The following is a 14,752-nucleotide window of genomic DNA, read 5'->3' as shown; positions in this document are numbered from 1 at the left end:
AGTTTTATTTTTCTGAAGTCAATGATGAGCTCATTTGTTTTCTCACCATTAAGGGATAGATTGTTGTTGTTTCACCATATGGACAGGTCCCTCACCTTATTCCTATATGCATGTTCGTTGTTGTTTGTCATGAGCCCAATTAATGTAGTGTCATATGCACATTTCACAATGCTGTTGGTATGATTTTTGGCCACACAGTCATATGTCTACCGACTGTTAAGCAAGAGACCGAGACAACGACCTTGAGGAGCACCAGAGTAGCTGTTTCCGACTCACTGTCTGAAGTCTACCTGTCAAAATGTCAAATAACCACCTGCAGATGGAATTGCAGAGACCAAATCTTTCAGCTTAGACACCAGATTAGGTGGCATGATTGTGCTGATCAATAAACAGCATTCTAACTTAGGTACTTTTACATTCCAGATGTTTCAGCACTGTAGGCTATGTGGAGCCAGTGATACAGCATCCATAGATGTGACTGATAAGCAAAAATGCAGTGACTACTTGAATTAATTAAACTGTATTGTTTGCAAACCAAGTGAATGATGTTTGAGTACAGGTACTGTTAGCATGTACCCTAATGTGATTGTAAATAATGCCAATATTTTAACACTACTTTTCCTGATGCTGTGGTGCTGCAATTCCTCGCTGTTACCACTGGATGGCAGTAAACGCTTTCGTCTAACAACCATCATTTTCAACAGTGTCTAGTCAGTTTAATTGGCGACTTTCAAAACTAAACAGCAGTGTGTTAAGGAGTAAATTGTTTACTTAATAAACATACGAAGGCAAAATTATAAGTTTTATGAGGAATTATCTAACAACTAACCGACTAGCTACATTCAAGAAAGTTTCTCTGTCGTCCTCCAGGGGGCAGCAGCGCTTCCGGGCAGCCAAGCTGAAAAGATGAAGAAGAGGACAGTAAAGCAGCAGCAGAAGAAGAACTCCTGCCACAACAGGCTCTTGTTCCCGTTCATACTGTCAGATGTGAAACTGAACTTCTGACAGCTGGAGGCGGACAGCCAGCACAAAGTCGCAGGAATGTAAGCTCCGGGTCTACAGGCTGCTCCGCAAGGAAATGGACGAGATAAGGTCAATAGAGAAGTTTACAGACTTATTTATTACAGTGTTTTAAGCTATTCAGTTTGCGTCATTAGAAATGTGTCAAACTCTGGTCAGATATGAGGTAGTTGGATGCTGCGCTGCTAGCTAGCACTTACAACTCGTGACATCCATCAGTGATGTTTAATAAAACATCATGTTTTATACTGAATCTAAACGGCCATCTCACAGGTTGCATATAAAGTGTTAATAAGCAGTCTATGGCTCATCTGTTGACTGTCTGCCATTAAAATAACCACATGTTGGCTGTGGAGGAATGAAACCTGACACAGGCTGGTAAAACTGATATAGAAATGTGCATAAGTGAATTAAGAAAACTGTAAATTGAAAAATAGATCCTTAAGAGCCTAAATATATGAAGATGTTTGACCATTTAATTCATTTTTGTAATATTTTCAGTTTGGTATTAGAGATGCCTCATGAAGCACTTTTTTTAAATGTACTTAATTTACATTAATAATAATGATAATAATAATAACAATAGTAGTACATAATGAATTCAAAACTGATCATTATTCAAAAATATTGTCTATAGTGGGGTTTTTTGGTACATTGTACATCTCTAATAATTTTGTGTTACTTCCTAGTCTGGAACTCTTTTTCAATTATGCAATCTTCACTTTTCTCTTTTTCTCTTTATGTATTATCATTGTTATTCACAAGGGGAGGGTATCTTCATAAGCTTTTTTAGCTTCTCACCTCTCCTGCACAATGCTTTAACTTGTAATGTCTCTTCCTGCATTGTCTATACATGTATGTGCAACTAAACTAAACTTATCTTGGAACAACTTGTCAAGTGACTGTCATCCAGATTTCCCAACTTTCTGACACACCCTGCTTTGCAGTGAGTTACGGGTGTGTTCTAACTCTATACTCACATGCTTAAACAAATCATTAATGAAAAAGCTGACTGTTGTGTAGATCTATATCCCCCTCTGTTCTAGTTTTACAGCAGGGTCAGTTTCAGCATTCTCCTGACTTAGTCGTCAATGTTGTGGCCCCCAGGGCTCAGAAAGGCCCCTTAATAGACACTTGTGCAGACATAATGTTTATTAATGTTTTGTGTGTTTTGTTGGTTTGTTAGATGTTTGTCTCATGCTCTGTTTTGATCGACCTGCGAAGCACTTGAAAGTTATTTTGTAACTTACTTTGTTATAAGGTCTATTTAATTCTGTTCTCAAATCTCTTAAAACATCAGATGTGCGATCACTGAACATGTTGTTTCATGTTGTAAATATTTTCAGTATTTTTTATAGGCCTTTTTTCAGAGGATGTTTTGACATGTCAGTGCACAGTTCTGAACAATGAAATGAATCATCCTTTTCACGTTGTTGTTAACACCTGTACTTTTCCTACCATAACTCAAAACGTCTGCATGAAAAAAGCCTACTGTACTCTACTTTATTCCCTTGCTCAGTCTGGAGTATTTCTACACTACATACAGTCATATATATTTATCTTTTTCCTCTGCTTGTGTTCTGCTCTTGTTGCTTGTGTACTTACCTTTGCTCACAGTTTGTTGCTTTCCTTCTTTATTCATTTTGATTTTGTATTTTATATCTCTGTTTACAGCATGTTGATCGATGACCATTGTCCTTGAAAAAAAAAAAGAATAAATGAATAAAATATTACTCTACAAGGTAGAGGTGTCCAATTTTTTTTGAATTGGGGACCAGCTCAGATAATATGAAAATACCTGGGGCCAGCTGCTCCTCGCATCAAATGGGATCTTTAAAAAAATCACAAAACAAACAAGACAAAAGCAGCTGTTTCATCTTTCATTGAAAATGTATTCAACTGTTCACCACTTCTGAGGGCAGTGGCCTTCACTGTTGATTATACACTTCTTTGCTGTGGCTGTATTTGCCACCTAGCAGGAAATGGGCGCTTTTAGGGAACCGTTCCATCGTCTGTTTATGAAAACGCATCAGTTCCCCTTGCAGAGTTTCTACTTGATGCATGTTTAAAATGATCTTGTTTAATTTACCAATAATATGTGGTGAGCCACATATAGTGAATTTTAGATAGACAAGGGCAACCGAGGGCTGTTTAAAATTGGTCTGCAGGCCACTTTTGGCCCCTGGGCTGGACTTTGGACATGCCTGCTACAAGATATGTATATTTGTTGACATGCAACATGACATTACATAAGTCATATTCTTTATATACTTTGGTCCAATAGTCTGTACATGTCTAGTCATCAGGGATACAGACAATCAGATGATTTAGTGCCTTAATGCATAATTTAAACTACTGTTTCTCTCAGTCCTATATACATCACGTTACAGTTAGAGCTGCTCCTGTGAATAATGCTTTATTTTTCTTTTTAAACCGTAGTCCCTTGTTGGGCAACCAGATTTCTGGGCAACCACAGGAGGGCCCAGACCTTCTGTCTCCAAACCTGAGGCCAAGACACCAGGAACTGATCCCGACACCATGTGGACCGGTGAGCTGCTGCAGCAGAGACGAAACTAAAACATGAGTAGTTCTGAAAGTAGAGGTGAAAAAGAGGAAGACTGAAACACACTCTGTGGGTGTGAAGATGGGCGTTACACTCAAATCATCATCATTAAACCAATTTCAAAACTTTTAAAATTAAAAGTCCCAGAAATCACGGTCCCTCTGCCCTACTCTGTTTATATTTTCATACGTGTGAAACTGAACTTGGAGACAAAAGTTCCAATGAAAGCGTCTTCCTTATCACAGGTTGTTTCACATTCTTTGTCCTCTCCATGTCCACACTCTTGCAGATAAAGCCCTGGTCGGAGCTGTCATGGCACCTCAAGCTCTACTTCTGCTTCACCATAGCGTCTCTGCTGGCACTGCTCAGCCTCACCCTGTACAGCATCTACAAGCAGCACAAGGACACTGGTGTGTCTGATGAGGACAACTTCACTGTGTCTCTCATCCAGCTGGTTGGAATACGTGAGTACAATCACTCGACATCCTGAGGACACTGTCAGTGTCCTCAGGATGTCGATGTAACACCATGCCCGTTTAACTGCCACACTACACTGTCTGCAAAAAGCAGAAGTTTTCCAGTGTAATCATGTGATGAAAACTGCTGCACTTTAACTTTGCATTTTGCCCAGATGGATTTACTGTCTCATCTTTTCTTAATGATAGATTTGCTGCTGTATCACTTCCATCAGTCTACAGTTAAACCTTTACAATAGCCACAACTGTGTTAATGAAATTAGAGTTACAGCTCACAGTATTTTTCCTTATGGATTAGTCTGCCAAATATTTTCTTGATCAATCATTTGGTCTGTAAAAAGTCAGAAAATACAAGTTCCCAGGACCCATTGTACATAACATCTTAAAATGTCTGTATTCATGACTAAAGGTCCAGAACTAAAATATATTCAGTTTACTATCATACAGTAGGAGACTAAGGAAATACATTTAGAAGCTGGAACAAGTGAGTTTTTGACAGTTATCCTTTAAACAGTAATTGACTAGTTGTTTCGGCACAAAATGTTTCTTTGTTCACACAGACTGTTCAACGTCTGCATACACACAGATTTAGCAGTTTGATTCCATATCTTGCTCCGTTATTAATACTGTGCTGATGAGTCTGACAGATCTATGGGTGCAGTTGTCCCCCTGCAGCAGAGGAGAGAGCACATCATATATCCCATTGATGATCAAATTTGATCAATTTTGCTGTGTCCTGATTATCCCCAAAGCAAGATAATTTGGTCAGTCAGCTGCTTTGGGGGTTTAAATCAGGTTTTCTGTCATGAGACTGTCATGCTTGTAATTGGGGTAGATCACCACGGTAACGCTGCACAGAGCATGGTAACTTCAGTGAATCAGATCAAACTGGCTGCCAAGCATTCAGATCACCAGAAAAATTAAATCATTGCTCCCAAAATGGACAAAAGTGCTGAGTTTATAATAGTGGTAAGAAATAAAGCACAAAAGCAGGTGTCAGTGTTTTATCGCATGTCATATTAAAGGCATAGTTCATCCCAAAATCAGAAATACATATCTTTTCCTCTTACCTGTAGTGGTTTTATCAGTTCATATTTTTTTGGTGTGAGTTTCCAGGTGTTGGAGATATCGGCCATAGAGATGTCTGCCTTCTCTACAATATAATGGAACTAGATGGCACTCAGCTTGTGGTGCTCAAAGCGCCAAAAAAGTACATTTAAAAAACCTCAGCAGCAATGTGTCTTTCGAGATATCATGACCTGCTTACTAAAGATAATCCACAGACCTTGTTGGGAGCAGTTTCATGTAGGAACTATTTTCTTCCTACCAAACTACATGCGCCAAAAGTATCATCATGCAGAAGGAAGTGAACACCTACTCATGGACGAGAGGCTTGCGCTCATTACAGTAACAGATATAAACATTAATGACGTCCTCCTCAGCTGAGCTGTAACGTTAGCTAGCTCAGTGGTGCTAGGTGAGCTAACAGTAGATGTATGCCTCCTTCTGCGTGGCGGCGAGTGTGAGTAATCAGGACACTATTTCTAGAAAGAGACATTGCTGTTGAGTTTTTTAAATGTATTTTTCTATTTCCATTATATTCAAGAGGAGGCAGACAACTCTACAGCCGATATCTCCAACACTCTGCACTACATGTAAGAGGAAAAATCAGTATTTTTTATTTGGGGGTGAACAGTGCTTTTGAGTCCCTTGCTCTCAGTTCTGATGATTTTGCTTATAATCGACAACTTCCTCTTTTCAAGTGAACATGCTCAGATCTGTAAAACCCAGAGTTAACAAAGACAGTTAATAACATGCTTCGTGATACCAGTAATTCAGGATCACTAATGATAAGCTCAGTGAAGTAAGGAAAAACTGTGTTGTTGCTCTTTATTTCCACGTCAGTAGTGATCAAATGAAGAAGTCAACAAAGCAAACTGGGTTCCTCCTTAACTGCTGAACTAGACAGCACACAAATCACAGCAAGCCTGAATATGATTTTTTTTTTAAAAAACAGGATAGTAGTAGTAGTAGTGTGCACGCAAACATATTAGAAAGAACTTCCTTTCTTGTTTTCATCACTCAGGACTATACTGCCCATTAATATCAGTAATTACTATTTTATTTCTTACAGACACTGAAAAGTCAAATGACAATAAAGCCTCCGTCATAGTTTCAGAGTCTACCCCCACCACCTTCCATAGCTAGTTGTTGTTTGTAAGTAATTTCATAGACCAATAAACTTAAACTCTGGAGAAATTTTGTGAAAAAATAATTGATTCAATGCAGACAAACTTTGTTAAAAAGCTATTTTTTACTCCCACTTGTCTCGTGCAGAGTCATGAAGGGCTGGAGCCGGTTCCAGCAGACACTGGACAAGAAATCACATTAATTAATATATTTGAATTATAAGAAACCTTTAGATAAATATTTGGCCTTTGGTAGCTTGTTATAGGTGTTTGTTATTGTTACTGACATTTTATACACGAAATAATTAATAGAAAAGATCATCTGTGTAGCTGCATAAAGAAACGAGTGTTGTAATAAAATGACCTGTGTTGTTTGTGTGCATTGTACGGTCTGTCCTCTACAGTGTTTTGCATCTACTACATCGTCCGAGGCGTGTTGCAGGAGAACAAACAGGAGCTGGTTGTGTTTGGGCTCAGCGTGTTGGTGGTGATGGTTCGATCGGTGGTCAACTTCTCCGTGCAGGGGTCAGAGGGCAAGCAGGAGCTGCTGGTAGGTCACTCTCTACTGCTCAGGACTCTCTGAGGCAAAACACTGCATGAGGAGTTTTTAAAATGAATAATAATTTATTTATTTATTATAGTTATGATAATAAAAACACAGCTGTGGAAGCTGACGTTAAAAGTTTCTGAATCTTCTGTGTTTTCTTATCAGTTTGACTGATGTACTGATTTTTTTTAAGGATCTAAAAACAAACAAGAATCCAAGAGATAACATGTTAAAGTGAGAACACGTGTTTCCAGCACGGCCCCAAGATGTCAGGATCAAGACAGCCATTATGACATAACAGACAGAATTACATTAGAGACAGGGAAAATATAGAACTTCAGATTTTTAGAATTCACTATACACAAATTAAATTCCATCGTATTCTCTTTAAACTCTGCTTCTTTTTTAAAGTTTAAATCAATTATAAAATGTGTACTAATCTTTTTTTTTTTTCATTTAAACTCAACAACAGTCAACATCATGTATAAAACATATTAATTGCTGTAACTTTGTCACAAAGCTCAGATCTGACCTTTAACTGTCCCATGGATTTGGACAACTTGATATACATATACATATGATGGGAGGACAGTGGGACACCAGTATAAATCAAGGTGTTGTTTCAATGTTGTAATGTAAAATTTGCTTTCTAGTAGCCACTGACTGATATTTAAAGGCCCAGCCTCTGATCAGGGCACACACTTTGGATGATGTGGTGCTGTAGACTGATCTGAGACTGGGACTGTTAGACTAGGCAAGGGTGTAGATTTGGTTTCAGAAGTGGAGGGATACAATAAAGTCAGATGTAGTTTGACCAACAAAAAACTGAGTGCTATTCCATATATAACTCTAGCAAATTACAAAAATGTTTATCATGCTTTCCCTAATAAAAAATATTTGAAAATACTTTGTGAATTGCATTATTATGATGATGATGATGATGATGATTAATAACTCAGATGAATTTATGAACATTTTGATCTACTCATTAAAAAAAAGACTTTTAAATGACTTAAGTTTGTTGAATTTCAAATTCAACAACAAAAAAATTCCCTGAACAACAACAACAAAAAAAATAATGGAATAGGTAAGGACTGACTTATACTAATAGAAAAAAATAGAAGTAAATAAACCATAATGATAAAAACAATAAACTGGGGTAAATCAAAATAACAGCATTGACATGTGACATGTAAGTTAACTTTACCACTGTTAAATGTCTCTCCTGCACTCATTACAGACTACCGACAACATGCCTCTTTATGTTTACAACTGAACGTAACATTTTGCAACAAACACATTAATATTCGCACACCATGTATGTTATGAGCCTGGTACCGAGCAAAATCCAAATCACTCCCCCTGTGCTCAGACAGCTGTGTTCACTGCCCCTCTGCACTGAGTGGCACCACAGAAACATAACTCATTTATTATTATACTATTCTGCCTCATTTATTAAGCTATAGGATATTCTCTCAAAAGCTGCCATCTTGCATAATCTCACTTTATTAATGACGGGGAAACAACAGCTGATCCTCACAGCTCTCATCCTGCTGAAAGGAGTCACGCTTTCACCACTTGATGTCACTGTTGCTGTTTGTATCAGTCACATGTAGTTGTGTTCATCATTGTATCTCTGGCTGGATGTCACGGCTCTGAGTTAATGTTTACGGAGGCTGAATCATTATGGAGTGAGATATTATTTGTGTAAACATATTGACAATCTGTGTGTTACACAGAAAAATTCCACAAATAAATAAAAATCTTTGAATACATTTAATTAATTTGAAATTAAATGAAAAACATTTGTGAATACCTTCAGAACATTTGTAGAAAAGTGTACAAAAATTAAATATGAATGATAAATATCAATGAAGTCCCCTCAGAGCAGCTTCTCATTAAGAGCAATCTGTGCCTGGGTGAGGTCAGCCAGGTAGGTCACCATCATCAGGTTGTTGATGTTGGTATTGAGTGTGTTGTCAGAGTCCTCGGCTGAGATGGTGGGAACATGGTTAACCAGTTCCATCAGGAAGCGGCCCTGCTGTTATCTGCTGTCACTTTGTCAGACGGCACATTCCTAACTTTCAAACAGATATTTGTGAATCTCAGTTCCATACTTGCAGATTTGCATTTTACACTCACTGAGTCTTTTTTTTTTTTTTTTTGAATTTGTTTGCGTGTTTTCAGATCAGTTTTATATTTACAGAATATTTTAGTGTGTTTACAAATCTTTTTTTTTTTTTTTTTTCAATTTATGGAAATTTATTGCTTTATACTTATAGATTACACTTTTACACACAGACTGTCCATCTGTCACAAATACTACTGAGTTAAATCTATGTCCATTAATAATCTACACTAATCATTTGCTTTGATAAGTTTGAAGTGGACTGATGGTAAATTCTGAGAAACTAATTTTGGCTTGTACCGAAGGAGAAAACACTGCTGTTTAGTTTCGTGGACAAAAAAATCTACACACTAGTAAGAAAGAAAAAAAAAACAGGCTGATGAGGGATTGTCAGAGATAACACGAAAAATCCAGGATTCCAGCCAGCTGTTTGACGTCCATAACGGGAGACACATGACAACCACGTAGATAAACACGCCAATAAAGAAGTACTTGGCTGCTGATCAGTGACCTTTAGACCCTTACTGACCTCTGCCCTGAATAATGTTACATAGTTTTTATCTCCTCGCAGGAAACACTACGCATGTGTCATATTTCCATGGATGACAGTTGGTCTGTCAGTCCATCACTTTACTTACTTATGCCAAACACTACCACTGAAGTTTAGGCCCTCGGCAAAGGACCTCCAGATTTCTCAGTCATAATAAAACCTTGTCCGGTGGTGTTCGGCACTGGGTTTCGTATTGTGTGTGCCCGATCCATCTCCATCTTCTCTCCAATTTCATCTGCTGCTGGTAGTTGCTGTATCCTCAGCCACAGATCATTATTGCTGTTCTTGTCTGGCCAGTGGATATTTAAAAAAAAATGCTCAGCAGTTGCAGATACATTTTTGCACTTTATTGATTGCGGTGTCAGTCGTTCTCCAGATCTTGACACCATTAAGCAGCACTGATTTTACACTAGAGACTTTAAGATTACCCCCCTGTTTGTCAGTGATACTCCCCAAGTAGGTAAAGCACTCTGATTCTTTGAGCCTGCTGCCTTTAAATGGGGCTGGTTCCACACTGGTTACATTCATCCCCACGATCGTTTCATCTGTCCCTTATGGATGTTAAGTCCATCACTTGAGTCCAGATTGAAGTCTCAACTATCAGATCGATTTCCATGAAATGGTGATATTCATGGTCTCCAGAGGATTAATCCCACTGACTTTGGCGATCCCTTGACTTTTCCTGTCACGCCACCCTCAGGTCAAAATTCCAGTTTATCCAACACTTTGATTTATGACTGAACACCTACAAAACTAAATTAGTGTTAGGTATCGTTGTTTTGGCAGCACTCACACATCATATGTTGTATATATAGAATTACGCGTTAATCAAAGTTTATTCACTCGCTGTGATCTGTTTGTGTCGCAGGTTCGTTTTGTGTGCATCATGTGTCTGGGCGTGATCCACGTCTTCTGCACCATGCTGCTCATCCGGAGGCCCAACATGATGGCGTTCCGTGTGGGCGGGGCCTTGGAGAGCCTTCAGGAGCAATACTTCCTGCTCAACCTGTGCTTCTCTATGGTGACCCTTGACCTTCAGGCTCAGGTTCATGTGCATTCCTCTATACATAAATGCAGATAGTTAGGATGTTTTTTTTTTTTTTTACATTCTTTACACTCAGGTGCTGTTCACCACTGACTCCAACTATATACTGTTAAACCTTGGGTTGGGCCGACCTCCCAGTGATTTATTTGTTATTCGATAGTATTTTTTACAGCTGAAAACTTGAATTTTGTCAGCTCTATCAGGCACACAAAAAGTCTATCCATCCATCCATCTTCTAACCGCTTCATCCTCTTGAGGGTCGCGGGGGGGCTGGAGCCTATCCCAGCTGACATTGGGCGAGAGGCAGGGTACACCCTGGACAGGTTCCCAGACTATCGCAGGGCTGACACATAGAGACAAACAACCATTCACGCTCACATTCACACCTACGGACAATTTAGAGTTATCAGTTAACCTAGTCCCCAATCTGCATGTCTTTGGACTGTGGGAGGAAGCCGGAGTACCCGGAGAGAACATGCAAACTCCGCACAGAAGGGCTCCCACACCCGGGATCGAACCAGGAACCCTCTTGCTGTGAGGCGACAGTGCTAACCACTGCACCACCGTGCCGCCCATCACACAAAAAAGTCGTAGAATCATATTATAAATCATGAAGTAAATATTTAATGATTTTTGTGTTATTTAGCTGTATTATAATCAAAAAGTTTAAAATCATTTTATACAAGAGATGCCATTATAATGTTGCCCACTTGTAATTTCTGTTGATAACGTAATTTCTCTTTTTCATAAAAATCTAATTTTATTTAATCAAAAAAAAAAAAAAAAAAACACATCAGGTGTACCATAGCAACTTTTTGTTGAGATAAACTCATTTTACAAATTATTATGAATATTTATTTAATAAATATAGCTGACTTCTCGATGACAGTTGACAGAAAACTGACGGAGTCGACATCAAATAAAAACAAAATAGCACACAAACATAAAAGAAAACTAGAAACAGACAGAGAAACAGACTGATTAATACATATAACACCTGATAGCAATGTTATTTAATGACTTAATTAAAAAATAGAAAACATACTAGTACTTGAAGTACTTAACCGGGAAGTGAGACAGGAGTCCATACGATATAGCTGTGTTTGTGTGTGTGATACACTATGATTTTTTTTGTGACGTGTGATTTAACTTTTATGAGCATGGAGAGAGTAACAACAATGAGAACAGCAAGTTTTTCAAGTTGGTTTGCAGTCAGGTCCCGTGTCCCGTGTCCCACATTGGAAACGTGTCTTGGTTGCATTCATTCCAAATCAGCTGGTGTTGCTGGAGAAACTGGTCTGCGTGCCTCTCCTCCAGCATGTTTCTCATCACAAGCCAACAAAATGCCTGTGTGTGTGACTTTAGAACAAACTGAAATCCGAGTATATCCTCAAATTAGCTACTGACTTCACTAAAGACATACTGTTGGTGTGTTTCAGTTGTGCCTGTGTATCCTGATCATGACGTGGAAATCGGCCTCGTCTGCTACCCACAGCATCATCCTGGGTGTCGGGGTGGTGTGGGCCTGCCTGACCGCTGCTGTCGGGGCTGTTGCAGTGAGTGATCTTCATCCATCTTCTTCATTAGTGAAACTGCTATAAAACCAATTAGAAAATATCACACAGGATGCATTAAACCGTCAGGAGCACATGTTAAGTTCAGAAGCAGTCTGTGGTTGTAACTACTTGGTGTTTTCCAGGTTTTAAAGGAAGTCAAGGTCTTAGTTTGGGTCTTCATGGTGCAAAATCTTCCTCAACTAGCCTACTTTGTTTATCTGATTTACACGGTGAGTTGCCAGTTTTCCTCTAGTTCAAACATTTCAGTAGATTCATTCAAGAAAATCATTCCTATACATTCAGTATGGATAACTGCAGTAAAATAGTGGTTTGCCTTATTTACAGATGGCAGTGAAATGGTTCGAGGACACGTCATACACCCTGGAGGCCGCCGCCGTCACCGGAGCTTTTATTTCACTGGTGATTAAAGTGGTTTTATTCTGGGGCCTCATCAGACTGGTGCACAGCTTCGGCCAAGGCCTGAGGGAGAGGAGTGAGTATACTGTCTGATGTCACAGCTTCTCTTTTCTCTTGATTTCAGTCCTTCAAACATGACTCTCAGCAGACGACAAAACAAAACACAGTATTAGGGAAACACTAACTAATCTTCACAAATGTCTAAATATCCTGACCACTTCCCTCTTTATGTTGTCTTGATCACATTCCTGATTCTGTGAAACCTGAGGGGTGGCATAACGCCTAACTGTTGTTGCAACCTTATTTTTTTCTTTACAGTGTTTGCACCCAGCAAGTAATAAAACATCTGGTGGTCATGGACCAAGGACACAGCTGCATGCTGCGGACACAACAGTTTGAGCAGTGTGTTGCTGACCAGGGAGCTCATATTTTTATTCAGCATCTGCTCCACCAAAATGATCAGTCAGCTGACATCTTCTTTTTCTTTCTACCTTAATGTGCTGTTACTGTATACATTTTATTTTGTTTTAGCTAACTCTTCATCAGGGTGCCTTTCTACAGGATGTAAAGCATCACAGCTGAACCTACATCACATGCCTTCGTAGATAGGATTCATAATGGTTTTTAATTTTTTGTTTTTACTGTAATATGTATTATGCAAATCAAATTTAATGTTGACTGACTTAAGTTTGCTTTTTTGAAATCATACTTATCTAACTTAAATTGTGATCTGCATTATCTAGACTCTGAGCGACACTGGAATATTTTTACTAAACTTTCTGCGGCACCTGACTGCACTGATCTAAGTGTTTTTTTGTTTTGTTTTTTATTCAGTGTTCTTAATAAAATATCAAAACAAGGCTGATTTTTTGATTTGTTGCTCAATAAGAAAAGTGAAAAGAAAGTTATTTGGATTTAACTTGACCTCCCTCTTGCAGGAATCCTGAAGTTAAATTTAGCACCTTTTTAAAGACTGTTTTTCAGACCCCTTCCATACACAGCAGGGGTGTTTTGGCACTTTTTTAGGCCAAGGACTCATTAGCCGAAAGAGAAACATAACAGGGACCCCCTACATATTACTCTGGGCAGAGGGAGGTTGTCAGGCAGAGGGCCATATGAGCTTCTGTCTTTAACTGTATTTGCTTTTCAGGTAGGTAAGAAGGAAATTCATTTTCACAAAGATAAGTTGCTGCTAAAGGCAATTTATATTGGATTCATGTGTATTTTCAGTCAATTTTTGAACAAACAGTACCACATGCAGTAACACTAAGGACCCCCTGAATCACTGACCTCCTGTTGATAAAACAGTCGCTATATTAAAGAAAGTCAAAGTATAGTGTATCATAAAAATAACTCAGTATATTATGTTGTCACTAAAACTCACAGTATAATATGTCTTAAAAATGTCAAGGAAAAACCACAATATAGTATGCCATACAAAAGGAATTAGTGTCAAAAAGTCAATAGTGTGTCATAAAAAATGTCATTAAAGTCATAATAATATGCTGTGAAAATATAAAATCATAGTATTTAATGTATTGTATGCCACTGAATATGTCAAAGAAAAGGCATGGAGTAGTATATCATAAAAATGTCATAGAAGAGTACACCATTTTAAAAAAGTCCTAATATACTGTCCTGAAAATTTTCATGAGTCAGAGCATAGTATACCGAAATTAATGTCATAGCTTTGTATGCCATTAAAAAGTCTTAGTATACTATGTAATAAAAAATATAAAAAAATCATAGTGCAGTATACCATGAAAAATATTAAATAGTCATAATATAGTACACTATGAAAAATGTCAAAAGAAAAACATACTATGGTGTGCTTTAAAATATGTCATAGTATGTCATTAGTATAGTATGCTCTACCAAATGCCCTAAATGAGTAATAGTATAGTACGCCATACAAAATGTAATTGAAAAAGTTGTATTATAGTATGCTTTAAAAAATGTCTTAGTATTATATATCATAATAAAACAAGTATATTATGTCATAAAAAGTCATAGTATAGCACACAAGAAAAAATGCCATAAAAAGTCGGAGAATAGCACTTTATTAAAAAAAGTCATAATAAAGTCTTGTGTTGCATGCTGTAGGAAATGTCATAAAAAATTATACTATAGTATGCTTTAAAAAACAACATAGTATAGCCTGTCATAAAAAAGTCATAGCCACTGGGTTGCCATTAAAAAAATGACATTAAAAAAAAATCATTGTAAAGTATGTAATGAAAAATGTAAAAAATAAATAAAAG

General features: G+C 37.9%; 1 protein-coding gene across 1 annotated transcript; it reads left to right on the top strand.

Annotated features, from left to right (window-relative positions):
• Nucleotides 1-933: 933 nt before the first annotated feature.
• LOC117257893 (uncharacterized) lies at nucleotides 934-13,350 on the top strand. The gene is made up of 9 exons (XM_033628271.2): nucleotides 934-1,092; nucleotides 3,460-3,568; nucleotides 3,873-4,047; nucleotides 6,653-6,798; nucleotides 10,342-10,518; nucleotides 11,958-12,074; nucleotides 12,218-12,304; nucleotides 12,420-12,567; nucleotides 12,810-13,350. The coding sequence occupies exons 1-9, from the start codon at nucleotides 1,079-1,081 to the stop codon at nucleotides 12,827-12,829; spliced, it is 993 nt and encodes a 330-aa protein (XP_033484162.1). The 5' UTR covers nucleotides 934-1,078; the 3' UTR covers nucleotides 12,830-13,350.
• The last annotated feature ends 1,402 nt before the right edge of the window (nucleotides 13,351-14,752 follow it).

The sequence above is a fragment of the Epinephelus lanceolatus genome, chromosome 8, assembly GCF_041903045.1.
Source record: "Epinephelus lanceolatus isolate andai-2023 chromosome 8, ASM4190304v1, whole genome shotgun sequence".
Classification (NCBI taxonomy): domain Eukaryota; kingdom Metazoa; phylum Chordata; class Actinopteri; order Perciformes; family Serranidae; genus Epinephelus; species Epinephelus lanceolatus.
Note: the sequence above shows the minus strand (reverse complement) of the source record. Positions and strands in the feature narration are given on the sequence as shown.

Coding starts and splice junctions, on each gene's coding strand:
- LOC117257893 (XM_033628271.2), top strand. Junction 6,799..10,341: donor AGGGCAAGCAGGAGCTGCTG/GTAGGTCACTCT, acceptor TTTGTGTCGCAG/GTTCGTTTTGTGTGCATCAT. Junction 12,568..12,809: donor CCAAGGCCTGAGGGAGAGGA/GTGAGTATACTG, acceptor TTTTCTTTACAG/TGTTTGCACCCAGCAAGTAA.